The sequence below is a fragment of the Oenanthe melanoleuca genome, chromosome 5 (assembly GCF_029582105.1).
Source record: "Oenanthe melanoleuca isolate GR-GAL-2019-014 chromosome 5, OMel1.0, whole genome shotgun sequence".
Lineage (NCBI taxonomy): Eukaryota > Metazoa > Chordata > Aves > Passeriformes > Muscicapidae > Oenanthe > Oenanthe melanoleuca.
The window spans coordinates 49,077,076-49,104,173 of NC_079339.1; the positions used below are offsets into that span (position 1 = coordinate 49,077,076).

At 36.7% G+C, this 27,098-nt stretch overlaps 1 protein-coding gene across 1 annotated transcript in view; it reads left to right on the forward strand.

Moving 5' to 3' along the window:
• The window catches only part of EML1 (EMAP like 1), a 78,187-nt gene extending 53,557 nt beyond the window's left edge, over positions 1-24,630 (forward strand). The window contains 16 exon segments of the mRNA XM_056492542.1: positions 3,333-3,482; positions 4,514-4,583; positions 6,836-6,946; positions 8,723-8,818; positions 9,332-9,466; positions 10,934-11,033; positions 13,098-13,252; positions 14,501-14,626; positions 14,886-15,017; positions 15,215-15,282; positions 16,854-16,942; positions 17,465-17,562; positions 17,687-17,774; positions 17,960-18,055; positions 22,623-22,753; positions 23,083-24,630. Of these exon segments, the coding sequence (XP_056348517.1) occupies positions 3,333-3,482; positions 4,514-4,583; positions 6,836-6,946; positions 8,723-8,818; positions 9,332-9,466; positions 10,934-11,033; positions 13,098-13,252; positions 14,501-14,626; positions 14,886-15,017; positions 15,215-15,282; positions 16,854-16,942; positions 17,465-17,562; positions 17,687-17,774; positions 17,960-18,055; positions 22,623-22,753; positions 23,083-23,208 (1,771 nt within the window). The 3' untranslated portion in view covers positions 23,209-24,630.
• Positions 24,631-27,098: the final 2,468 nt, after the last annotated feature.

A 27,098-nucleotide genomic window follows, 5' to 3' on the forward strand; every position in this document is an offset into this window, starting at 1 on the left:
TATTTGTAATATCCATTATCATTGGAGAGATGATGTCTTCATAAGGTTTTCTCTTTTAAGAAAAATCTCTTTTTTGGTCGCAGTGAAAATACTTTGTCTTCATAAAAGAAGACAGACTGCATATAGTCTTTTTCAAATTTGTATAAATAGAACTGCATGTGGTTTCAGAATGTTCAGAGAGTTTCCAAAAATCCCTTTGTATTCACAAGAGATTAATGACAGATTTAGTAACCATTCTTATTATTCCTGTTGCAGCTGAGGCTGTAGGTTCTATCCCATTCTGCTGGAACTACATAGAAAGTGCATGCACAAATAAGTGAAGAAGAATTTAAAAGACAAAAAATCTAAATAATTAATGAAACAGGTGAGATTAGAGTGATAAACACTGTTTTCAGCATTTTACCATCTAGTTGTATAGATTCTCACCATTTATCACAACAATTGAATGATGTCTCTTGCAGTTGTAAGGAGCTCCTCGCTTGGGGGACCTAAGAATGATAAGGAGAAAATGTTAGAAAGCTTGTTGAAACAACAGAACACCCAACCATGAAACAAAGCAGAATGTCATTAGCAGCATGTAGGTGGAACCTGACGTCAATATTTCAGACTATTATAAGAAATTATAATTAGGGTAGGTCATGATTTCAGTCTCATTAGTTTCTCACTTAAGCTTATTTAAATGACTGAATATTTGCCAGATGGACTATTATTTTTAGTTTGAATATTCATGTGTCCTTCCAAGTGTGTATCTGTATACACAGCAGAATCCTCTCTAAGGTTGTCTATGAATAGAAAAGGTGTGAATTAATAAAACAATCTAACTAATCCTAGATGGTTTTTCTAAATGGTATTGAGGAGGAGGTAGTTTTTTTCCAAAAGTATTGTGCTAGCTTCTTCTGTTTTTAATTTATTTGCAATTAAATCAAATCAAGATATCCATATTAATATTTATAGCAATGACTAGATTTATGGAAGGTTTAGAAAGACATTTTAGAAATAATTTTAAAAAACCAGAGAGATGGTAATGCCCACTTTACAGACTATAACAAGGAGAAGAGAAACTGTGAGCAGGAGCATAAGATCATTTAAGAAGAAAGACAAATACAGCAGAAAACCAAGCAATATTGCAGGCATTCATTCCAGTTGAGCTGGAGAAGCTGCACTGTTTGATTGGAGGGTAACGGAACTGGAATAGGAAAAAACATCTTTGTAACAGACAAATGAGTCTAGCTGTGGGAGTACAGCCAGAAATGCTCTATAATGTAAGAATGGGGATAAGGAAACAAGATATTGGAGGTGGCGGGGACAAATGGAAAGGAAAGCAGATTATGATGAGAAACAGAAGGAAGAAAATCTAATGTGTATAAATTTCAGGGCATACCAGAACCAGAAAGGGATATTACAGTCACGTTAGCAGCTGTCTGGATAAGCTGAAAAAGGTTCACACTTTTGATATATTATCATATATATTAGGATATGAAGAAACAAAAATGCTAAGTGATGAAGTGTGAGGGGGGCTGGAACAGAGGTGGAAAATCCAAGTGAGAAATCAGCACTAGGGACATCAGGGTGGGAGCAGTGGCCTGCCCAGATCCATTTGAGAGCAACTCACTTGGCAAGCAGAAGGTTTGAAACAAAAACTGCAGACCAAATGAAAAGAAAAGGTCAAGGTAACACTCCCTGAAGTGCCAGCTCACCAAATCCAAGTCGAAGCCACCAAATCCAAGTGTGGGAAACAGTGAGGAGAATGAGGGATCAACCCCAGGAGTTTGCATCTAAGAAAAAAGGCTGATAGAAATTGAGTGTTTGACAACAGCAGTCATGTGAAGGGCTGAATGCAGCATTGTTCCCCACAGGAAGAATAGTAAAGAAAGGAGATTTTCCCTAAGGAATGCAATCTTTCCCTTTTAATGGCTACTTTTGTGCACTGAGATTTGTTCCTTATGCATGTCTGTGTAATGCTCTTCACTTTTTTTTAGAAGTTCAATTCCTTACGCTAAGTTCAGCTGCTGCTTCACTATATGTTGTTGAACTAGGGAAATATTATGTTAGCTTCAATTTGTAATGGTTCCTGGCCTTAGAGAGAAAAAAATAAATTTAAACAAATAAAGCATCGTCCAGCAATCTAGAGCAGTGAGAACAGATAGATTCCAATTGATAGTAAATTCTTTGTATTTGAGGATATTGTTTCAATATCATTGCATTTTAATATCTCAACCTTGAAGAAACTTTGGCTGAGATGTTTCAGTTTATGAGACTAAAAGCTTTATGTCTGAATTTGCACTTTAACAATTGGGTCTGCAGCACTAGTTCTATTGCATTTTTAAGAAAAAATCAGCAAGCTTTTTCTTCTAAAATAGGTATATATATAGGATAACTATTGACCTTATTACTTCAAGAACATTATCATGACTATTTTAGTTTGAGTGGCTTATAATTGACCATACAGAATAGTGCACAAGTATCTTGTTTAGATCATGTAACTAGGGTTTCATTATCTGTCCATATATTTTTCACAGCCAGTTTCTCCATATTGACTGCATTAGAATGCACTTCTGTTTTGCCAAGATTCTGCTAATGCTGTTTCTTTCTGTTCCCATAAAAAAAAAGAATGCCAAAATAGTTGTAGTCCCTAATGACTCTTCAGAAGAATAAAACTACAAAATTTGGCTGAATTAACTTTCAGTCTAAATGAGATTATTATTCCAGTCATTTCATTGAATTAATTTTAGATTCGTGTGGCTATGACTAACATCAGAATCTGGGCCACTGCCTTTTAAATACTACAAAAATAAATTGGAATGGATGATGTAACCCTTTTATGGTTTTTATCCATCTGTCTGGTCATGTCCACCTTAATAAAATCAATCAACCTGCACGCAAGATAATGCAATCAATCCTTGTGTAATGCAGGGAGATGTGCTGAACTGTTTCTATCAAGTCTAATTTTTTATTTTAATTAGTCAAGCAGTGTAAATAGTAAATACACCTGGGACAATATTAGCATTGCCTTTGTTTGGTATTTAACAAATTCTAGAGTAAACTAAAGGAATAGTACATCTGCAAATTCCCATGTTCTTTGCTATGGATTTTCTGTATGATATGTAGGTTTTACAGTCTGCAAAGTGCTTCAGCTCTCTGCTGTAGTGAGGGAAAGATTTCTGAAGGTCGTCAAGTAATAAAGCTGTGCTCAAGCCAAGAGATGGAGGCTCTAGGACAGAGACTACAGACTACAAGGACAGAGAATCCTTTTTTTTTTTTTTTTTTTTCTCCCATGTTTTTAACATTCTTCATTGGTAGATAATGTTATTGGAGCTTGACCAACACTCTAGCTATGGATACAGGGGTCGGGACTGTCGCAGCAATCTCTATCTCCTGCCCACGGGCGAGACCGTGTATTTCATCGCCTCTGTAGTTGTGTTGTTCAATGTCGAAGAGCAACTTCAGAGACATTACACTGGTCATAATGATGATGTGAAGTGGTAAGTCATCTAGTAATAGTTCTTTTTTTCTTCATAAAACAGTATTTGAGATAGATCCACTCATTTTCCTTACTCTTCTTTTAGGATTGAACGTTGTCTTCTTCTTTAGAATCTTCTCCTTGCCTTTTTAAAGTAGGGTTGAATTATTGCCCTTCCCCAGTGCTTGGGTGCCCTGTACAGTTCCTTTATGTTCAACCTAATCAGCAAAATAGTTGTAATTTTACCTGTGGTCTTCCTGATAGTTTTCAATCATGCTGACCCCATGGAAGACAGCCTGTAAACTAGACCTGGTTTGTTGGCTGCCATGCACACATGCCAGATTTGGCTTCAAAGTGAGTTAAGTGTGCTGAAGCTCAGAGGATACTAGATACCAGCAGATATCAGAATCATTAAACTGAAATCTAAATAAACATGTGGTTTATCTTGCTGGTATCAATCTGTTTGCACAGTGTAGCTGAAAAAGAGCACCTGGATTATCTGATGGGCCCTAATATATGAAATGAGTTTAACATCCCTTCTTTAGGCATTATGAAACACCCATTGTCCCTCAAAGCCAGAAATAGGCCTGATAACCAAATCTGCTTGAATTGTGAGCATGTTTCATAAACTGAATTATTTGTATAATCTGGTTGTTTTACAAGGAGATTTTTACCTTGGACTTGTTCCATCTCATTTCCTTCTTTTAAATTTTCTGTCTCTAGATATTTCAAAGCTATCAGGTTTACTGGAAAGAGGATGCCTTTCTGGTTTGTAAAGCTAAATGAATTATTGCCACAGTTCATTTTGTAGGGTACTTGGCCTCTAGACCTGCATGCAAAGCAGATGCAAAGAAAAAAGGCTTCAGATGATTTTAAAACACAAGAGCATGACAATTGTTTTTTTCAGTTCTGTTTTTATATTCTTAGAAAGTTTACATGTATGCTGTGTGCTTTATATTACTGAAATAGGGCTATTTATTACAAGCTCAAGTAATACCTTGTTGAAATAGACAGTCAATAGATGTAAATTTGGCCTCTTCTTTTCTTTTGTAGCCTGGCTGTTCATCCTGATAGGATCACTATAGCAACAGGTCAAGTTGCAGGGACATCCAAGGATGGGAAAGTAAGTGGCTGCTTTACTAATATATGATTGTTTATATTTAATACGAATATGTTATTAAGAAGATACATGCTGTATTCTTTTCCCATTGTAATTGGTCTTACATTTTTGGACTAATGGAAGCAAAGCTTAATTTGAGAGTTCCTATTGCACACTATCACAGTTGCCCAGTTCCATTGTCAAGACTGGTCAATGGTTTCTGGTTCCATGGCTTAGACTGAAGGTAAATCTGGAGCTGCTCTCTGAGAGACATGGAGGGATAAGGCTGCAAAGGAGACTTGAGAGGGCAGATGGATGTGGAGAAAAGAAGGACATTAAATTGTACAATATACAGCTTCATTTTTTATCCCAGTTGCCAAAACCAAACTACAAAGAAGAGGTTTGGGTTGTTTGCTGAAAAAAATAAACTTTTACTCTTGTCATCATCAAGGCAAGAATATTTTTCTCTTTATTGCCACCTGTATTATTGTAAACTGTAAGCTTGGACTTTGAACGTAGTAAGATGAACATTGCTCCAAAGAGCTAACAAAAGGAAAAAAGAATGGGAACAAGCAGAGGCAGTAAAAACCACGAGGGAAGTGTTACTCAACAGAGTATGCAGCTGTTGTCACAGCCAAACTATTCCAAACTTTTTGGTAGATGCCAAAGAAGAATTTTGGGATAAAATATGGATTATCAATATGGCACTTTGTCATATGTGACACTTTATGTCACATCATGACACTTTGAGTGTCATGATTTAACTCCAGTCAGCAATTAAGTACCACGCAGCCACTCATCCCCCCCAATCACCCCACCCCTCAGCGGGATGGGGAGGAGGACTGGAAAAAGGATAAACCCTGTGGTGTGAAAGAAGAACAGTTGTTATTATTATTTAATTTTAATTAAATAATAATAACAACAATAAGACAACAAAAAGAGAGAAATAAGACCCAAGAAAGAAAAGTGATGTACAGTGTAATGGCTCATCATTCACTGACTGATGGCCAGCTCATCCCCCAGTAGCAATTGGCCTCTCTTGGCCAACTCCCCAGTTTAGGGGATGATATTTGGGCATGATATTCTGTGGTATGGAATATCCCTTTGGCCAGTTTGGGTCAGCTGCCTGGACCATGCTCCCTCCTGGCTTCACATCTAGTCCTCACTGTCAGAGCATGGGAAACTGAAAAGTCCTTGACTTAGGGTAAGCACTGCTCAGCAACAGCCAAAACATCTGTGTTATCTACATTATTCTTGTCCAAAACACAGTACTGCACCAGCTACTCAAAAGAAAATTAACTCTATCCCAGTCAAAAGGAGGACAGTGAAAAAAAAATTAAATCCCAGTTATGCAATATAGGTTTCATATAAAGATAACTTAGCTGAGTAATGCAAACTATTAATTTGTATTATGTGTTGGAGCTTTTTTTCACTTACCATTATGTTTATGAAATAAAACCTAACAGTTTGAGGTCTGTGTTTGAGTGGAATGTGGTCTTTAGGTATATAAAAGCCGCTTATATAACTGAGGTACTGCTGTGGCCTCGGGGATTTTTAAAATGTATTTATTTCTGATAAAGGAAAATTTCACAGTTTGTGAGCGAGACTCCAGCAGCTGCCCGGGGCTGCCCCCTGGTGGCCTTGGGAGGCATCGCCAAGGGCAGCGACAGGGGAGGGATGGGCGGAGGGGGCACCCCGGGACTTCCACCGGGAGTTCATCCAGGGCCAGGATGTGCGTCTGGAATTTTATTTGCAAAAAGCACTCTCGTTCTGATTACAGCTGTATAGAAGAGTTTGAACACAAAGTGATTTTTCCCAGCCATTTTTGTAATGTTGAAATGAATTACATTTTAGAAATTAGTGAGCTTCTTTTCACACTTTTACCTTTTACATTTACCAGAGTTATCTCAGTTTGTACAGTTTAAACTCTACCTGGGCCTATCAGTAAATCCCACAATGTCACAAAGTCATCAACAATTTTGAGTTCATGCTGACTATCTCAGTGGCTGTAAACTTCATTTTACAAACTGAGATCAGTGACATCTGACATGCTTTATACTCTGGATAGTCAGCCCCAGATATTGGTCCTAGGCACAGTAATCAGCAAACCATTTGCAGTGCATATGTGCTTACATGAGTGACTCTAGAGAAGTTCTGATAATTTTTATACCTTCAATTGTGATATTTTGTTTTTCAGATGCATTCTCAGTTTTTCAAATCCTGGTGGGTTTTCTCCAACATTGCTTGAGCTGATGTTTTCTGTGTCTGTTTTATAGCAATTGCCACCACATGTGCGTGTCTGGGATTCTGTAACACTGAATACACTGCATGTCATCGGAATGGGGTTTTTTGACCGAGCTGTCACTTGCATTGCTTTTTCTAAATCTGTAAGTAAAGTAAATGAATAGTCATATTAAGACTGTTTGCTGAAAAGGTCTTTGAAATCCTTAAAATTTAGGTGACCAAAACAACCTGCTAAGCTGTCTCTTCTCTCAGGTTCCTCTTTAGAGGAAGAAAGCTTGCAGCCCAGTTGTTTCTAGCAGTTTAGGTTGCTATTAAAGTTAACAATATCTCAGTAGTCTCACAGATTTACCATATACTTAAAATAAACTGCAATTAATTTCTTTGGCAGTTGCAAAAATACTTGTGTACTTGAAATTTCAGTATCCCTACTTTCCTTGAATCATCTGTTTTGTTTCTCCCTACCCAAAAAATTTGCACACCTTTTAACCCTTTCACTGTGTATAAAATGATTGATGAAAGACTTTAAAAATGGAGGCTCCCATAGGAGAATTAAAAGCAATAAAGGCACATGGATAAAGGACCGTAAAAAAGTAAAATCCTGTTGTTTGCCTCTTGGCACCATCCTTTGAACTCTAATCTGTTAGAGAGATAAAGGAAATATTTACATGCAGCATTTGAGTCCCATGTAAAAACTTGAGTCTGTGACCTGACACGTACAAGCTGCAAAGCCCCCTGTGTACAACAGAATCTGTAAGCAGTATGTGGTGGTGTCTGGATGGCTTGACAACATTTTTAGATAGGAGAGAACTACCTGGTGTATTCCCTAGGCACAACTTACTTCAGTGGAAGTTTCTACAAACACTTGGAATCCACTGATAACTATGTTTATAGAAAGTAGAAAAGAGAGAGATGTATTGGGAGAACGAGTTAAGAGTACAAGGGTGAAAGCTAACACAGTTTGACATCACCTTTGAAGGATAAATAAAATGTAATGCTCTGTAAATATCCCTTTGGAGGGAAATAGATGCATAATATCAGAGGAGCACTATTGGCATTTGCCAGAAGAAAGCCAGAATTTAATATGTTTGCTTTATGATTTTGTCACAGTTTGGCCTGTTCTGAGCATCACTTCCCATTCTGTAGCAGCACTACTCTCACTTTAGATGTCCCTCTCTTCAGGTTTTAGTCCTGCCTCTGCCCCACCTCGTGGGTTCCTTTGGCACAGTTGTTTTTGAAGTTGTGTCTTATGTGTACTGTGGGTCTGGATCATCAGAATAACAACCATGCAATTTCATATGTAAAAAGACACACCAGAAAAATGAGTACCAGCAGAAACAGGTCTAGGAAATATGATGCATGAAGAAAGAATGAAGGAATTGGAGTAATTAAGATTAGAAAGAGTGATAAATGTCATAACTATAAAGGAATATAACTGTCAGGAATAAGTTGTTTTCTAATTTCTTACTGTGTTCTCTGATTTTGATCCATTATGCCAATATGAAGAATTAAATTGTTTCCTGTATTAACAGACATCTGAGAAGAAATAATTGGTTTAAATTGCAAGGAAAGAAATCCAGTACAGTTATGAGGAAAAGCTTTCTTAATAAAATAGATAAGGATGTGTTGTTTGCCTTTGGAATTTCTACTATGGAATATTTGTAAAGAGATACCTACCACATCCCTGACACTTGTCTGCAATTTGCAAGAGTTCCTTTTCTAGGTCCCTTTTAAACAGTGTTTCCAATGATCCTATAAATTATTGTATTTTATGGAGATCTAACTACAAGTATAACAGTTAGAGTGTAAATATGTGTAAATATCTCCACTTACACATAAGTATTTAATTATTTTGAATGTGTATTTATATGTTCCTCATGTTGTTTGGGTGTTGCATTAATACTTCCCATGTTTTGCCTCAGAATGGAGGAAGTAGCCTGTGCTCTGTGGATGACTCCAATGACCATGTGCTTTCAGTGTGGGACTGGCAGAAAGAAGAAAAGCTGGCAGATGTCAAGGTGTTGCAATAAGATAGTTTGTACTACTTGCTTGTATGTAGATCTGGTTTCTTGTAATAAAATGCCTTTCTGTATTTAACTTTTTGTGCCTTTTTAAAACATTCACTGTATAAAAGGCAAGGAACGTGAAGAAAGGGAATGTTTTCTCTCTGATGAGATTACCCAAATAGTTTTGGACTTTTAAAAATGTTGCTGTTGTTGTTATTCTAGAATTGATTAGAAAATTTTAGGCAGCAATGATAGGAGCATGTGCAGGAAAAATGTCCTAAAATAATCTTTTGCATAAAGCTTCTCATTATCTGACATGATTTTTAAGGATGCATTTTGGTACTAACTTATATAGATATAAAATCTTTTGACTTCAAAGTATTCCAGTCTGTGTTAGTAAATGAATAGCTCAGACTTTTTCTTATATCAGAAATATCAATTTACCTAACTAGAGAATCATGTAATATTGTTTTCTTTCCTTTGCATTTTAGATTTTGATCCAATGTTTTTCTTTTTCCTTCCAAGTGCTCTAATGAGGCTGTATTTGCTGCAGATTTTCACCCTACCGATACAAATATAATAGTTACATGTGGAAAATCACACCTCTATTTTTGGACACTAGAAGGAAATTCCCTTATTAAAAAGCAAGGATTATTTGAGGTAAAATATAATATTTCTCTAATTTTATGTTATATAGTAATGAAACAGTCATACAGAAGTAAGCTTTAATAAGGTTTGAGTAAATCAAAACAAGTGATCATTATTAAACTTGAAATGTTGCAGAAACTCAGGTGGCATTTCTGGTATGGCACAGAGAACTTTTCTGTGGGTAAAACTTCCACAGTGAAATTTTGAAATACAATTACCCATTCTTCTTTGAATTCTTTTTCCTATATTCTTTTTGCTACTTACCCTCCACCCTCCCACCACAACCACTGCAGAATAACATTACCTTAAAACTCTCTATGATTAACTCAGGTTTAAAAAAAAAAAAAAAAAAAAAAGAGAGAGAGAGAATGTGATGGAGGAGATTTTTATATTGTAAGAGGAAAGACTCCATGAAAATACATCTGTATGAATTTTCTTTCCTTTTCCTGTGTTCTGCTCAGACAAATGCACATATGTCATTCAAATATAGATTGAGCTGGCCACTATTTGGTAAATATAATTTTCATTTCAAGGTTTTGATTTGGTTTTGTTCTTGAATATAGACTAAGCTGTACAGCACTTGCATGCACATCTGAGGGACATTTGCAATGACTGCAGATAACTCCAGTGACTGCTAGTTAACTGCTTGTGGAGTCATGGGTTCCAAGGATAGTCAGAACAACAATTTACAATGTCAGTTAATATACTTTGTGTGAAATCAGAAGGAGATGCTGAGAGAATGCATTTAAATTTTGTTACGTTTTATTTTTCATGCGTTTTTAATGGATTTTTCTCTCTGTTCTGGCTCTGTTTGTCTTGATGATGGTTAGAGCTAGAAAAGGGTGGTGGCCCTAGTATAGAACAGCTCTTAGTTTGAGGGAGAAAGAGGTCATTCACATGGGTTGTCAACAAGGAATCTATAATGTCCTTAGAAGCTACCAGGGAGGTTTTGTTCCCTTCGCATTTAATTGTTTTGTTGCTGTAGTGCCTTAAATACAGAGGTTTAATTTCTGAAACTTGGGCTTCTTTCAAAAGATGATTCCTTAATTCTTACACTATGGCCAAACCCTCTAGGAATATTTTTTTTCCTCCTAGAAACTTTGGAGTTAAGAATTATAATCATAAACTTGTTTGAAACTTTGGCCATCTCTAAATACTCAACGTCTTTGGTATTCTGTAGTAGTTGGGGGATTTGGTTTCTCTCAGAGCATTCCTGGTCATGTGTTACCTGTTGGAAGGCCTTCTCACTCACTCTGTACCCAGCTTGCAATTAAAGGGTGCAGGACTGGGCCACAAACCTCATGCATCTTCTGCCCTTGCACAGATTATTCTGTTTAGACTGTAGGAATATGTTTAACTCTTGTAGATATTTAAGTAATAATAGATCTGTATAAGACTAAACTAAATTAACCAAACGCATAAAGTTAAAATCCATGGGTTGTATGTTGCTGTGAGTGTATATTTTTCATAACCATGCAGAAACAAGAGAAGCCAAAGTTTGTCCTGTGTGTGACCTTTTCTGAAAATGGTGATACTATTACAGGAGACTCAAGTGGAAACATTTTGGTTTGGGGGAAAGGTAAGATAAAATTTCACTATTAACTTGCATCTTAATATTAGACTGTGAGTGTAGACTTGAGTGTAGAGCTCCATTTCCAGAATAATAAACTTTATCTCGAGCTCTTTCCCAAGACTAATCCAGCAGATTGTGTCTGGATTCTTTTCTACAAGAAGCTAAACCTAACTGCTGGAGTACAAAATTCTATCAAATGTGTTCCCTGTGGTTAAATACTGAATCACAGAGCTATGCCAGCATGTGGGGCTTTAACTGATGTAAGAGATGCCAAGAAAAATTCTTTCTTTAATCACTGTCTAGAAAGAAATTTTGTTAATGTAATTGATGATCTCCAGTGTCCTATCCTGTCCCTCTCTACTGTTTGCAGTAATTATGGCTATTGACACATGCTTTTAAAAAGACAACAAATAGCAGTATTTGTTTTCCTATGAAGTCAAGCTAAAATGTATTCAGATCTAATTGAATTCCTCAGCTTTATTTCAGATGAACAGATGGATAGGAAGAACTTCTTACAAAGCATTTTCTAGTAAGAAGAGACCTTTTTTTAGGCAGCAGAAGGCAATGCCTGCCAGAGGGCAAACAGCAGCAACATCCTAAACGTTTACCTAGTGCCTGAGATGCCATGCATAGGAATAAGGAGAATCCCTTAAAGGAGGCCTTATTAGTTACGGAAGAAGGGATATGGATGACAGCTTTTTCCTATTTACTCAGTGCTTTCTCCCAAGATACTACTCAAAGGGATAAGACCCTGAAAACAATACAATGAATCTATTATACAGCTGAGCCTTACTGAGCTGTTTTTGTACATTTCTTTTTTAACTAAGGACTGTCAGCTAATTATCTCCTTGGCCACTACACTGCTGAAGACAGGGGTGGATATGGTGTTTGTTACTTGGCTTCTCATTTATTTCCTTTTCCTTTTTCCTATGGTAATTTCAAGCAAGGCGCTTCAATACTTTTCCTTCTAAACTGGCTTTAGAAATTGCACTGTCCCATGTCTCTATTCTTTATTGTTATTTTGGACTTCCAGGAGACAAGGGAGATAGGGCAGTGCACTGCTCAGGGGCCAGTTTGCCATCACGCTGGTAGACTAATTTCTGCCTTGACTGCAAGCAGCCTCTTCTGCCCTTTCTCTCGGAAATGAAAGGGAATTTTCAGTGTGCTCAAGATCTCAAATTCTGCCAGCTCTTTGGGGTTGGACAAAAATCTCAGTACAGTGTACTTTCTATGTCTTCACTACTTTTGACTCAGAGCTCTATGTGCAAGAGAGTGCTGCTTTCACCAGGTCAGACTACACTTAGTAAGAACTTCTCTTTATAGAAATCAGTTGTGCCTGACACATTATATCCATAGACGTGCATGAAGGAAAAGGCAATTGCTTTTTCCTAACTTGCATCAGTCCCTCACTTGCATTAAACATCAAGTTAGCCAAACTTTGATGCAAGGTGCACATTTCAGTAATAAAATCACTAGTAGTCATTTATTTCTACTTCATAATATTAATGATTCACCAAATTAGAGATAATCTAAAATAGTTGGTTTTGATAGTGTTGAATCTAAGAAGCTGCTTGAACAAACCAAGTTCATCAATAAAGAAGTACAGGCTCCTCTGGAGAGTGATCAGCACATTCTGTCAGATATACAAAGACCTCTAACTTAGTCAGATTTTGGTACAAGTTCAGGATCTGGATGCTGTTGAATATCTTTGGAGGATAAAAGTGACTGGTTTATAGGTTTTTTGCTGATAAGGTGTGTAGTGCTACTGCAGGTCAAATAGGATGTCAAATTATTTTGCTTAAACCCCCTTAAAAGGTTTGAATGAACCTATTTTACTTTGTCCTTGACCTAGACTATGTATACTTTTTATTTTTGAGGTGGGGGGAATATATCATAAAAAGTACTAATTCCACCTCTTCTGTGGATCTGTGTTTTGGTCCAGCACCCCATGCCCACTGTTATCACTGGTTAAGTGCTTGAGAGATAGTAGAGAAACACAGGGAAAAAATGGGGGAAAGGAGCTATTAAGCTGAGTGTTTCAGTAGTAATGCCTTCTTTTCTTCCATTCAGGTACCAACAGAATAAGCCATGCAGTTCAAGGAGCACATGAGGGTGGAATATTTGCACTGTGCATGCTGCGAGATGGCACACTGGTCTCAGGAGGTGGAAAAGACCGAAAGCTGATATCTTGGAATGGAAATTACCAAAAAATTCACAAAACTGAGGTGATATCACCTATCTTGAAATTACTCTGCTACTTAAAATTAAATTGTCTTGTCCTCTGAGCATCTTTTTTAACCCATAATTTTTCTTATGGCTACGTATTCTATGGGAAAACAAATCAGTGGTAAAATACAATATTTTCATATGATGAGTTGGAAGGGACCCATCAGGATCATCAAGTCCAACTCCTGGCTCTGCACAGGACATCTCAAATTTTCAGTTCTCAGGTCATCCCTGTGATTCCCTATTTATTAACATAATATTTCCTTTCTAAGTTCTATGGTAACTGGAAAACAAGCCTTATGTTTGTATCTTCCCATATTATTTCTTCCTTTCTTTGCATTTAATAATGTGAGGTAATGTTTAGCTTCAGGGTATTACAGTATTGAAATGGTTTTATACATTTCTCTTTCCGAAAATGATGTCAGGATTTTTCATTAATTTCTTGATTGATGTTGTTGTTTTTTAAATGTAATTTGAACAAAATTTGAAAATTACTCCAGCTGCTATGTAGGAACATAAATTATTAAAGCAGAATTTGTTTGGACAGAACTACTTTGACTGTTTACATACTGAATATAAGACAAGAATCAGCAGAAATTTCTGAGGAAGGGCTTCAACTCTACTATATAATATTAAATAATAATTTAATAATAATAATAATAAATAATAATATTTATTGTTGCAAATATATATACAACTGGAATGGTGTGTCTATTTTTGTACTTCAGTTTTTAAGACAGCACAAGTGACATGCTTGTTGTGCTGTTTCTAACTGTGGTGTCCTTCTTTATCTCTTATTTGTTCATATTCTGACATTCCTTGTTATTTTACATCTTCCCTTGAACTTTATTTTAGAGATTTGCACTGGCTCTTTCAGCACCTCGGCTGCAATTAAAGAAACATTCATTGCAAGAAAATGCTCGGAGTGGAAATGCTTAGTCTGATATCACAGCTGCAATTAAATGCTATTGAATTAAATATTATTGAATTACTATTGTGTTTCTTGAAATACTTGGTTTATCTGAGTATTCTGTAGATAAGAATGTCTTGTCTTGCAGTGTTATAGAAGTTACTGAGCTGATGCAAGTTGTTATAATGTTTTGCAAGATAGGCACGTGTATTAATTTGTTTCATTTCTTTGCTGCGCAGTATTTATTAAAACATATTTGCTATGCAACATGTCTCTAAAAAAGCAATGCCTGACAAGAATTCTGAATAATCTATCCTTTTGTATGTTATGACCACAGATTCCAGAGCAGTTTGGTCCAATAAGAACAGTAGCAGAAGGAAAAGGGGACGTTGTATTAATAGGAACCACCAGAAACTTCGTCCTACAGGGCACGCTGTCAGGAGACTTTTTCCCAATTACCCAGGTGAGCTGGGTTTCCTTACAAGGACACTTCTAAGTGTGTAAGAGCAGTAAATATCCTGCTTAAAGTTGGTTTTCATAAATATACATCTGATTTATTATTACAGTACTTTCAGCAATAAGAATCATTATAAATATGTATCTATCTAGAGCTAACATTTTTGGTGTGTTTTAATATATAATTTGGTAATTTTAATACTGTTTAAACATGTTTAATTTTGGTGCCCTGTCCTTCTTGTCTAAAAACATCTCTTCTTGTGTAGGGTCACACTGATGAGCTTTGGGGACTTGCAGTCCATTCCTCTAAGCCTCAGTTCTTCACATGTGGACATGACAAACACATTACACTCTGGGATGCAACCACTCACCATCCTATCTGGAGTAAGATTATAGAGGTAAAAATTTATTAAATACAGCTCTCCTGCTATAGAAATATTCTAGTCATTTTGATTTTTCTTAAGATTATTGTTTAAAAATACCTTAAAATATTAACTTGAGGGAAAATAAATAAACAGATAATTGAATTGCATTTTTGTTCTAACTTGATAATTTGAACTGGTAAAGAAGTGTGCTTCTTTCTGAAACATTTCAGGATCCAGCACAGTCTTCAGGTTTCCATCCTTCTGCATCTGTTGTTGCAGTAGGAACGCTGACTGGAAGGTAAGAGGTGCAGAGCTACACCTTGGGCACCAACAAACACTGATTTTTCCAGCTCACATCCAAGTTTATGTTCTGGCTTTGCAGATGTATGCAATGACACATCTTCAATCCCTATTGATTTCTGTTGAATGTCACAGTGAAATTTATTTGTATTGCCTTAGTGTTAGAAACCCTAGGCTTGGGCCAGCACCCTGTATTTGCTGAGTGTTGCATGAGCAAAGAGGTGGTTTCTGCCCTGGGAGAGAGACAGTGTAAGATCAGTGGGAGGAGGACATTTAGAGAGGGCAGGAAGTCTAGGTTAGCTAGAGACCAGGCATGGAAAGTACTGTCACCATACCTGTGACCTAAATGTTAAATCTTTGTGTCCCCTGGGAAAAAGGAGAGGCTAAAGGAGGAGTTTGATGTCATGGGTTAACTTTACAGATACAGAGGGAGATTTCCTCCCAAGGCCTTTAGGGCTGCATGGAGGAAATTACATAGAAAAGCTGTTGTGGGTTGGAAAATGTAGCAAGTGGTTCATGATCCCTAATGCAGTGACAACCAGAGGCTTTAAAAAATTTGGTGAATGTTCCACTGTGCTAGACATAGTGTAAAAATGCACATTAAGAGACTTGTTCTGCATGAAGAGTGTCAGGGATAAACAAGGCAGAGGAAACTGAGGTGCAGGAGAGTATGTTAGACGGCAGGTTGAGCCCTTGGTGACATGAGTGGCAGCTGCTGAGTTTATCTGTGGCTGTCTCTCATAGGAGGGACTGCCGTTGCCTAACTTCATCTTCTCCTTTAATGTCACTTGAGGGCAGACTTGGCTGTTAGTACTGAAAACAGTTCCAGTTCACTGAGAACATACAGGAAGCTTGTAGGTTATGATGCAAGATTATTTCAGATTTTATAACAGCACTAAATAAAGGACTTACTTTTGTTACTGAATGTAATTTATTTACTAAATAAAGTATAACAGAAGAAGCTTTCAGAGGACTCTTCTCTTTGTGTTTAGTAATCTGATGCAAGTATTGAAATGCAAATTTCATCTTTGTCCTTTCTACATGTTTCCACAAACTAATTTTTTGTTCAGTAAAATTAAATAAAATAAATTAAATTAAATTAAATAAATCACAAAAAAATAATTAATTAATTCACTTTAAAATAAATTAATTAATCTCTTTCTTCTATCAAAAGAGAATGGTCCTGATGCTTGTTTGTGTTTTCCCTTGCTCTAGGATTTAATGCAGCCATCAATTTAAACATCAGCATAGCATAGAGGAAAGTCTTTAAAGGAGAAGGGACATCACAAGCAATGTTTACTTTATTCTTATGCCTGACATATTAAAACACACTAAAATCTGAAGATTGATATTGGGGTCAATGCTTGAACATTTTTATGGTTACAAAAGATGTGAAAGAAACTCTCCTTGTGTTAAAGTAAAACTAGATCAAACTGAGTAGCAGTTGCTGTTTTTGTCTTCTTGGTATAAAACTTATGCTATTTTGACAGAAGAAAAGTTGGTCAAAATTACAGTAGATTTAAATTCCTTATGGAATGATTTATTGGCCTCTTTCTGTGTTTACAACAGGTGGTTTGTGTTTGACACAGAAACAAAAGACTTGGTCACTGTACACACAGATGGAAATGAACAGCTGTCTGTAATGCGTTACTCACCAGGTTTGAGAACATTTATTTACTGGGGGGAAAAAGAAATTGAATTTTTTTATTAAATTAGGAGTTAGTTTGTTTTAAAATAAGTCCCTGCTTGCCATACTGAACTAGAAAATAAGTGTGCCATGAAACATTGGCAGGACTTTATGGGTAATGTCTTAAGCTCTGGATTTGTTTTCCCTCCCTCCCCCCAACACATTCAATATGGTTTCACTGTGAAGAAGGGGAAAAAAAAAAGACTTAACTCTGCAGGTTGTTGAAATCAAGTTAGTCCTAAATGGACTATAGCTGCTTCCAGAAATGTTAAGTGTTTTTAACAGTAATATTTATTAGTATAAAATTGCTGTTTTGTAATCTTGATAGATACATCAATATGCAACTGGAAAATTAAAAATATACTTTCATTTATTCATTTTTCAATATTAAGGCCTTTAAGAACAGTTCCTCTTGTCTGTGACATACACATTTCAAATTTAGCTTAAGTTCTTTATTACAGGAATAATTGCAGTTTTACTTTTGTGTTTATAGATGGAAACTTCTTGGCAATAGGTTCCCATGACAACTGTATTTATATATATGGTGTAAGTGAAAATGGAAGAAAGTACACTAGAATTGGCAAATGTTCAGTAAGTAACCTTTTTTCTTCTGGTTCAGTATCAACACCCAAAGTGTATTTTGTAGCACTGTATTAATGCTGTCACATTGTGGCACTCTTTTAGTGTAGTTAATACAATCATTTTCTCTTTGTAGGGTCATTCCAGCTTCATTACTCATCTGGATTGGTCTGTTAATTCACAATATCTCGTGTCTAATTCAGGAGACTATGAAATCTTATACTGTGAGTAAGAATTATGTTTAGTCCTTTTCTGCAAAGTTCAGGCAGTCTAACACAGATTTAAAATTTAACTGAGACCATGTAACTGCCAAGATCAACCATATGTTTTAATTCATCTGGTGTAATCAGAAATCTATACAATTTGGAAATTAAATATGTTGTTATATGGGGTTTTTTTACTTTTGTAGGGATCCCCTCTGCTTGTAAACAAGTTGTGAGTGTTGAAACAACTAGGGATATAGAATGGGCCACTTACACCTGTACTTTAGGATTCCATGTTTTTGGTAAGTATATTTCCTCTTGCAATCTCTTGCCATTCTTCTTATTAGCAAACACTTGGAATGCCAACTTTTGCTTATGAAACATGACTATTCATAATTCAGGGAAAAATACAGAACTTCTGTTATGCCATTTTTATCACAATCTGTCTTCTTATTTCAATCCAGAAAGACTCGGATTTAATATTCTTGCTAGCTTCAAGTACAAATATCATATTACAACATAAGTGGGAGATAAGGAAAAAATCACACACTGCCCTTACTGTCACAGTAGAGCAGCTTCTCATAATTTTTAATTTAAAGTACGAGATCTGTGAAACTGTCATGTATTTAGGCAGTTATTGGATCAAATCCCCTTACCAGAAATGGTTTCATTTGCTCTTGTTACTGTGCAAACACAAAATCAATGATAGTCTCCCTCATTAGCAATTTATCATATATTCTGATACAGTCTGTAGCAATTAAATTGAGTGAAAGAAATTAAAAAAGAAAAACATAACAAAATCCAATGGTTTGTTTCCATGGGACTTCTCATTTGCCCATTTTGAAGGATCCACTTTCCACAGTGTAGTGTGAAGCTTTGTACTCATGCTACAATCTGTGCAGAACTGGACAGACACTGAGTACAAGAAGCTTCAAATTCTTGAGTCCTCAAGAGGAAATAGGAAGCCATGGTAGAAGTTCAGAGAAAAGTCTGGTTTAGTGTAAGTGGTAAACAAGGAATATTTGCACCCATGTTTCATGAAGAATAGATTGCACTGATGTGTTTGAAGGCAGAAAGGGCATGTTTTCAATGCCTGAAGATGCTATGTCAGTAGCAGTATGCTGGGAAAACACGTTCAAATTTTCTATCATTTAGCTGACAGCAGTGCTTGGATATCACTTGGATCACAGCATGCAGATTTAGCAAAAGCAGGAAATCCTGGAAGATTGACTGCATATTGACATAATGTATTTTTCATTCAAGGGATAGAGGCCCTTACGGAACTATTAAAATATTTCTGAGGTTTGAGTACACCCTGCATAGTTACAGAACTACAAAGTCTTTGCATTTAGCTTCACAGGTTCAGATACACTGAGATATGAAATACTTTATGTGAAGGTTCCTTACTTTTTAATTCAGATTCCTAAAAAATACAGTGGTTAGAATCTGGGGGTGCTTTATAAATTCAGAGGAGAGAGGCATGTCACACTTGAGAGGAATTCTACCCATGCCTTGTAACAGATCAGCTTTTTGAGCCAGACCATTGGACAAAATAATCTACTGAGGGGGAAGGAGAGATGATGCTGATAAAGCTGAAGTGTTACAAAACCCAACACTTTTAAAAATATTTCTTTAATAAAAGATAATAAAATACTTACTACAATTTGATGATAAACCCAGTTAGTGCCTACTGCTTTTAGTAGGGAAGGAGTAGTTTGGAAAGTTGAAATAAGTCACGTATTTTTAAAGTATTTGAATGTGTTGAATCTTGTTGTATCTGTAAAAACAACTACTTAGTGTCAAACTTGAGACCATTAGTACTTATTTTCAACACCTCACAGAGAACAGGCAAAGTACTGAAAAACTGGAGAATGAATGCAATATCTGCAGGATCATATATATACCTTCAGAGCCCATATAGAGAGGCTAAAGTGCAAAGTGAGAGGCTAGAACGGTAAATTGAAGAAGCACATAGACTGTGAGTTGGAAACCAGTCCATTTTTATTGGAAGTCAATCTGGACTTTGGGGCCTCAGTTAGAACAATCTTCTCATGCTTGCTGGGATGGCCCCACTGGACACAGAAGCAGCAATCACAGCATCCAGGATGTAGGCTTCTAGTATATTGATTTTGGCTGACTGAAACTAGGGATATTTTCTCTCTCTGGTAGAACCACATAAAATCCCAAACTATGCATAGAACCCACAGATCAGCGTAACCAATGCAGGGGAAAAAGGAACACTGGTCTGTTGAACACCTGTCTTTGAGCATGGGAACAGATTAGTCAGTCTGGAAGTGTTTAGAGATGATTCAGCTGAAAGTCATAGCATGTAAAAAAGTGTGCTTGAGGGAGGGTGTTTTAGTCATACAATAAATGGGAAGAAGCAAAGGCTTTAAAATACTTACTGATCTTTAAGCTCTTTCAAGAGCCATGTGCTGCTGGATACACAAATAACATATCAGTTCATAGCACATGCCGAGTTTTGAAAAAAATAGTGTTTGAGATGAAGGACAGGAACAGAAGAAACCTAAGATACTGTACAAACCTGACAACATTGCAAGCAAAGCAGAATTCAGACTGGTTGGGTTCAAGACTGACTAGAACACTGCAAATTAAATATTATGTTTGAATATATTTATTAAATAGCATGCGTGATAAATCAGCATATAAAATTTGTAGGTGGTGTAAAGCTTCAGGATTAGGAAGTTTCTTGAGAAACAGAGGAGTGGTAAAAAAAAGGAAAGAATTCAATAGAGCCAAAGAGGAGGCTCCCCACTAGAATGGCAGAACTGAGTTGTACAAATGCAGAAGAGATGAGATCAGATCTGCACAGAAACATCAGATTACTCTTGCATAGGAACAGAATGTGAGTCAACAGCATTATGCTGTTGTAGGAAAGGCAGATACATTAGTGGGATGTGTAATGAAAGGATGCCATGCAAAATGTGAAGCAACCATCCATTTATCAGTCTCGGCTTCAGTCACAGCTGGAATGGCTGCCTCTGATTTTTGCACATTGGACCAACAGATGATGTGCTAACTAGCAAGAATAATTAATTATGTATCTAAATATTGTTCTGCAGTAAGAGCTGTAATGAATGAATTTTAGAGAAGGAAAAAATAGCATGGCATCAGTCTTCAAATGAGAGAAAGGAAATGGTCTCTTTTACAGATCTGCAGAGGATGGGAAAAAATAAGGACTACTTTTTCAGCAAGGGAGATTCAATTTGCATATTCATAAAAACTGATAGTGAGGCACTGGGATAAATTTTGAAAGAACCAAGAGGTTCAAAGAAAAACCCTACTATTATCCTTTCCCTATTTCAAAATGGCAGTCACGTTTCTTTAACCATTTCCTTCAGGGGTTATTTCCAGCTTGTCACAGTGACCTCTTGGGAAGACTCCTGCCTATTTTCAGCTAGCATTTGATATTCATATAGCCTTCTTCTTGTCAAAGCAGATATTTAAAAAAGCTTTTCTGTGTCTCTTTGTTCTGCATATTCCTAATTTTATGAGTAGCAATTATCGTGTTTCTTTGCGGCTTCCGTTTCTTTGGGTCTCTTTTACTACCCCTGATCTAGCAACACCGTTTTTCCACACACATCAGGAAAGTTAAGAGCAGTCTAGAAATCAGACTTTGCATTTTATTTACAATAATTTGTAGCTCCTTATAAAGACATGGAATCACCTCTTTGTAGTGAATTGCCGTGCAGTGATACAAAGGCTGTATTTGGGAAGAATCCCAGTGTGGGATGTGCTATCCCAGAAGGATAGCTCTTCCCATGGTGCATGTGGGGTTAGAAGCATCCCAAAGAAGGAGGAACTGGAGTGTGCTTGATCTCAGGAGTTCTTAGGGGAGTAGCAACTCTCTCAACCCTGACCTGCAGCAGCAACATAGGAGTGTGCACTTGAGTGGGCAGGGCTGCAGGGGCACACTGCAGAGAATGGGTGTCCCAGGGACAGGCACTGAAAATCACAGAGCCAAGACATGGCATGGGTTTTGCCAAGTCATAATGGCAGAACATGCAGTATAACTGAAGGTGACAGTGGTCTCTGAAAGCTTGGTGCCTTTTATGTTGAGTAGGGATTAGATAAAATCTAAATTAGAAAATCATAACCAAAAAAAGCCTGCAATACTGCATACAAATTCCTGACATTTCAATAACTGGATGGATTTTAGTAAAATTGCAATTTATTGCAGGCAAGTATTCAGAGGCTTTAAAGATGTGCACAGATTTGGTCTCAGCATTGTTGATCTTACAGTTTGATTTTAGGATACTACTTTGTGCAAAGAGTACAGTATGTGGGGAAGAAAGAGAAGTACTTACAGTAGAACAAAAGCATTTAAAAACCTTATAGTAGGTTCTGTTCCTTTTCAAGGGATCTTTTAATTAATGAACAATAATTTATACTACATAATATATTTTTTAATAGACTAGACTTTAGTAATACGAAGAAATTACTTTTGGATCACACTCTAGTCTAAAAATCATACCCATGTAATATGAAAGAAGTGTGTTATACATAAGGAGAAGGGAAAATAAAAGCAGTAACTGTTACTTTTCCACACAACCATACAAAAATTCTTTTGGGCTCAGACACATGACTGCAATTCTGCAGAATGTGTCTTCTCAGAGTAAAAAGCACTTTGCTGACTATGGGGAATAAAGCATTTTTTAATGTGCTTGATTACGTATTAGGATCTGGACTTAGGCTGGTATGGAAGTACACATTCTGACTCATGCATTTATTTATATAGGTTCTTCTTTTCCTTAAATAAGTCATCCTTTATTAATATTTTAACAGAAACTTAGGCTGTCACTTTTATTTTCATTATAAAAGCCCTTAATTAGTCCCTCTGTGTTTCAGGTGTATGGCCTGAAGGTTCAGATGGTACAGATATCAACGCTGTCTGTCGATCCCATGGGAGAAAACTGCTATCAACAGGAGATGACTTTGGCAAAGTACATCTCTTCTCATATCCATGCTCACAGTTTAGGGTAAGGTGTTTCCCAAAAACTTACCCTTGTAGTTCGCACAAATGCATTAAATGTTGTTTTCTTATGAATAAAAATTAAAAAAAAAATTAAAAAAAAAAAAAAAAAACACAACAAAAAACCCAAACACATCAAAACAGGAAGAATGGGAATATTTATACATCTAAGGGATTTATATAAGGTTGATTGAGACAGCAATTAAATTTAATTGTTAATTTAATATTAAAATACTTTAAGAGAATGATGTGGTGCCTTGGCTTCATTGTTGCATGAATGTTCTAACAAGATGCTTTTATGACAGCTGCTATTCTCACTAATATGGTGTTTTCTAGGCTCCCAGCCATGTGTATGGTGGACACAGTAGCCATGTTACTAATGTAGATTTTCTCTGTGAAGACACCCATCTCATCTCCACAGGAGGAAAGGACACAAGTATTATGCAGTGGCGAGTCATTTAAAGGAAACATCAGCATGAACATACACAGTTGAGTTGACCATGCACAGAACTTATGTATAAACTGTATATTTAAAACTTAACAGTATGTTTGCAGTTTAGCCTGGTCACTGTGATTTTTGTTTAAAAAATTCTTACAAACCTCAGGAAAATTAAGCCCTGTGCTGGTTACCTTACTCAGTCTAGTATTTTTTTTTCATTGTGTCACACCTTAAGATTGATTGTTCTCTGTTGTACAATATACAATGCAGTACAAGTTTAATATAAGAAATGTGGCTTGACAGTTTGCAATACAGTGGTATCAGCAGAATGTGACTATCTTAAATGTTTTCTATAAACACTGCTAAACTGGTCACAAAAATGCCTTTCAAAGACTGTATATATGTGCTTATTTGTTTCACTATCTACACTTTGTACTATATATCTACTTAGAAAAATCTATGACAATGTCAAGGTACTGAACTGTTTCTGCTGGAGGCTGATGAATAGATATAAAAAGTATAAACTGCAATGTAAGATGCAAAAATTAGTGTTCTAGACCTGAAAATGTGAATGCTGGTAAATTTGCATTCTCTTGGGAGCAGCACACCGTGGGTGTCACCCATGAGGAGTTCTGTTCCCTTTCCAATGAATCAGCAGGCTTTGTCCCAGTTTAACCTGAATTGCTCAGCAGGGCATACAGATGTCTGTGTGGTTCAGGTACTCTATATGAGTTTAAATTAAAAATCTTTTTACTTGTATATGAAAAATTTCTTTTTGAAAACAAACCAATAAAGCTTGGCCACATCCCCATTATTGGCTCATATATTTAACTAATATGTATATTAATCAGCATGATGCTATATTGTACATGTATAAGATTTTAGCAGTTCATAACAAATGGTAAGGCCATCTAGCTTTACTTTTTTATGCTTATGGATATTGTATATTTGTATTTTAAGACCAAGTAGACCAAGTCTAAAGATATCTTTTTAAGTGTACCATAAACCTGCAGAGGGTAAAGGAAGACTTGGAAGCCTACATGAAATATTAATGTGTAACTTCAGGCCCCTGTGTTTTGTGCATGGATGGGTATTTATAGTATGAAATAAGATTGTGTTTTGCAATGAAGTAACAGTGGAGGTGGTATAAAATGGTTAAGAAGGCCTTATCAATGTTGATTGTGAACACAGATTGAAATGTATTGTTTACTATGAGGAATGTATCTGAAGAATTTTAAAAGAGGAGTTCTAAGTGGACTCGAAAAAGGTAATATTAAAATTTTGCTTGTAATGGACAGTAAATGTTAATTCTCTGAACTCTAAAGCACTGGTTGTTTAGAGTGATTTAAATGAAATTGAATCAATAAATTTTGAAACTTTTTTATTACATCTCCAACCTCCTACACTGAAAGTGCAGGACACCAATAAACATGTATTAAAGTGAATTCTCAATGTATTCTTCCTGTTTAGTAAGGTGTCTTTGTTTAGGCATGATACAGAAGAGAAAGGCTTTTATTTAACAGCACACATTTGGGATTTCTCAATTAGAGATGCATTTGAAAATATTTGGCAGTAAAATCCAAATTTTGGGGTACATAATTTTATGTGTTCCCATGACCCTGGGGGCAGAATGACAATGCCTACCTAGAGAGTGAAACTCCAGCTTTGCAGCAGGGAAGGATATACCACATGCCCTCACCTAAAACTGCCTTGGTCCTGCCTCCCAGCACACATCTCCTGTTTCTGGGTACTCAGCTGGTGGAATGTTGTTCCACTGCTCAGCGTATGCTCATGGCAAGAGCTCCTGACCATTTCTGTGTTAGGAACTTGTCCTCAGGCAAGACCTTTGAAGGCCATGGTTTCAGGGTCACTTTAACCTGATTTTACCTGGCACTGGCACTGAAGGCAGAAGTTGTGATCCCAGCTGGTTGCTCTGATCCCGTGCAGCAGCACAAGAGTTATTGTGGCCAGAAGCTGGGACACAGCAACTAAAGCAGACCAAAAAAACCTGTTTCCTCAGTATCTGATCTAGCTGTGCAATGTGGAAAAATAAATGGCCAGAGGAGCACTGGAACAACTTTTTTTAATAACGATGTTAATCTTCCTCTTCTTGAAGTGTGTGAAGCTAAGGCACAATACCCTTACCCTTTCTAAGGTTAATCCAGTCATAAGAGTCCATAACACACAAGTCACAGGTTTTCATTTTGTCTGAGTGCTTGGTTATCCACAATACCTTCTGTTTGTTGATTTTTAATTTTTTTTTTTAAAGTTTGCTTTTGCAAATGGGGTGCTTTTAGGTCTTCTGCTTTTGGAACTGTAGGTGATTTGTCATTGCTTGCAGCAGAGAAAACAGGAGTTGTAAATTAGCTTGGCTCATTCCCTTTTCATCCTTCTCACATGGTGCTACTCTTGGGATATCGTAAAGCATTTGTGATCCCTTTCTTCATTTTAAACTGTTATCCTTTAGAAGAAATAGATGAGGAATACTACAAGTTCATCCCCAGGGTTACTGATCAAAGGGCTTTTCAGCAATCCCATCCCATCTGTGCCTCTGCTGCTCCTCTGTTTCTAACTTTTGCTGTTAAATGTGTCTTTGTTCCTCTATGAAAACCTGATAAACGTATTAGCTGAATTGGCAAATTGGGTGATGTCTTAAGCCAAATATCCATTTGATGACTGTTAAAGTGATTCTCCTTTCTTTATCCAGGAAACTCTACACAATTTTGCCATTGTTATAGCTAATCTTTAGGTCTCCTCTCTTCAATCCTTGTTCCTTTGTTCTTGCATTTATTTGCTTTCTCAGGAGTGTCTTCTTTTTCACTTTAAAAGAAAAAGAGAACAAAATAAAATAACGGAGGAGTTATGCCCAAACTTTGTGTATTTTATTCTCTCAGAAATACCTTAATTCTTTACCTGACACTCTGTCTGCAGCAGCTCTTTTCCTGCCCTACCATAGAGCATAAGGCTGGTTTGAAGTCCACAGCTGAAGACACACCTGGGCTTTTGCTTCTGTCCCTTCCCTCCCCTCATCCTGGCTGCAGCAGGTGCAGTGTTCCTCTAAGAAGAGACTCATCTCTTCATGTCTTTTGTGTATTGCTACTGTCTACCAAGCATTCAGATGCTCCCCTTCAACTTCCTTTGGTTTCAGTTCTTATTTCTTGCTTTTCTTCCCTTCATTTCTAGCATTACTCTTCAGATTCCAGGACTGCATCCATGACTGGTACATGTTGCTGCCCTTACCTTCTCAAAAAGCCAGTGGTCCTGACTACCTCTCTGATAGTTTTGGGGCTGTGATCCTGGTTTCTTATTGTATCTCTGTTCACACTTCTGTGACTTGCACTTCAGGGTATCAGTGAGTGCATCTGCTTTCAGCCCTTTCTCCTTTCCCTCCCACCTCCTTGTGTGGGGACACTGAGGGGACCAGCACTGTCCCATTGTCTCTGTCCGTAGGCAGCCTGTAATTTGTATCATGTACTTTGATTTTGAAATATTTTTAGGGTAGGGATTTTTTCCCCTCTGTTCTGTGGCATTTAGCAGTGGAATTTTGGGATCCTGTACTCATTCCAACAGTATGACTGTCATATTTTTCCAAAATGATGAGCATGTATTCAGGTAATTCTTCTCTGTTAGGGTCTTCAAAGTGATCAGCTACCAAAGTTGATACTATCTATTCTCTTAAGTCTTAAATTATTCAGAAAAACAATACAAATTATTTCAAAATACTTCTTTCTCCCTCTTTTACACACTTATAAAATAAACATAGACTCAATCTGGTTTTTAGGATCATTGCCCATTTCCAAGTAGACACTTTTCATTATTTTGTTTGCCTCTTCTGCCTGTCTTCATATATTTCTTTTTACTCAGAAAGGATGTATATTTGTATGATATCAAAACTACAGCCTTTTTCAACTTA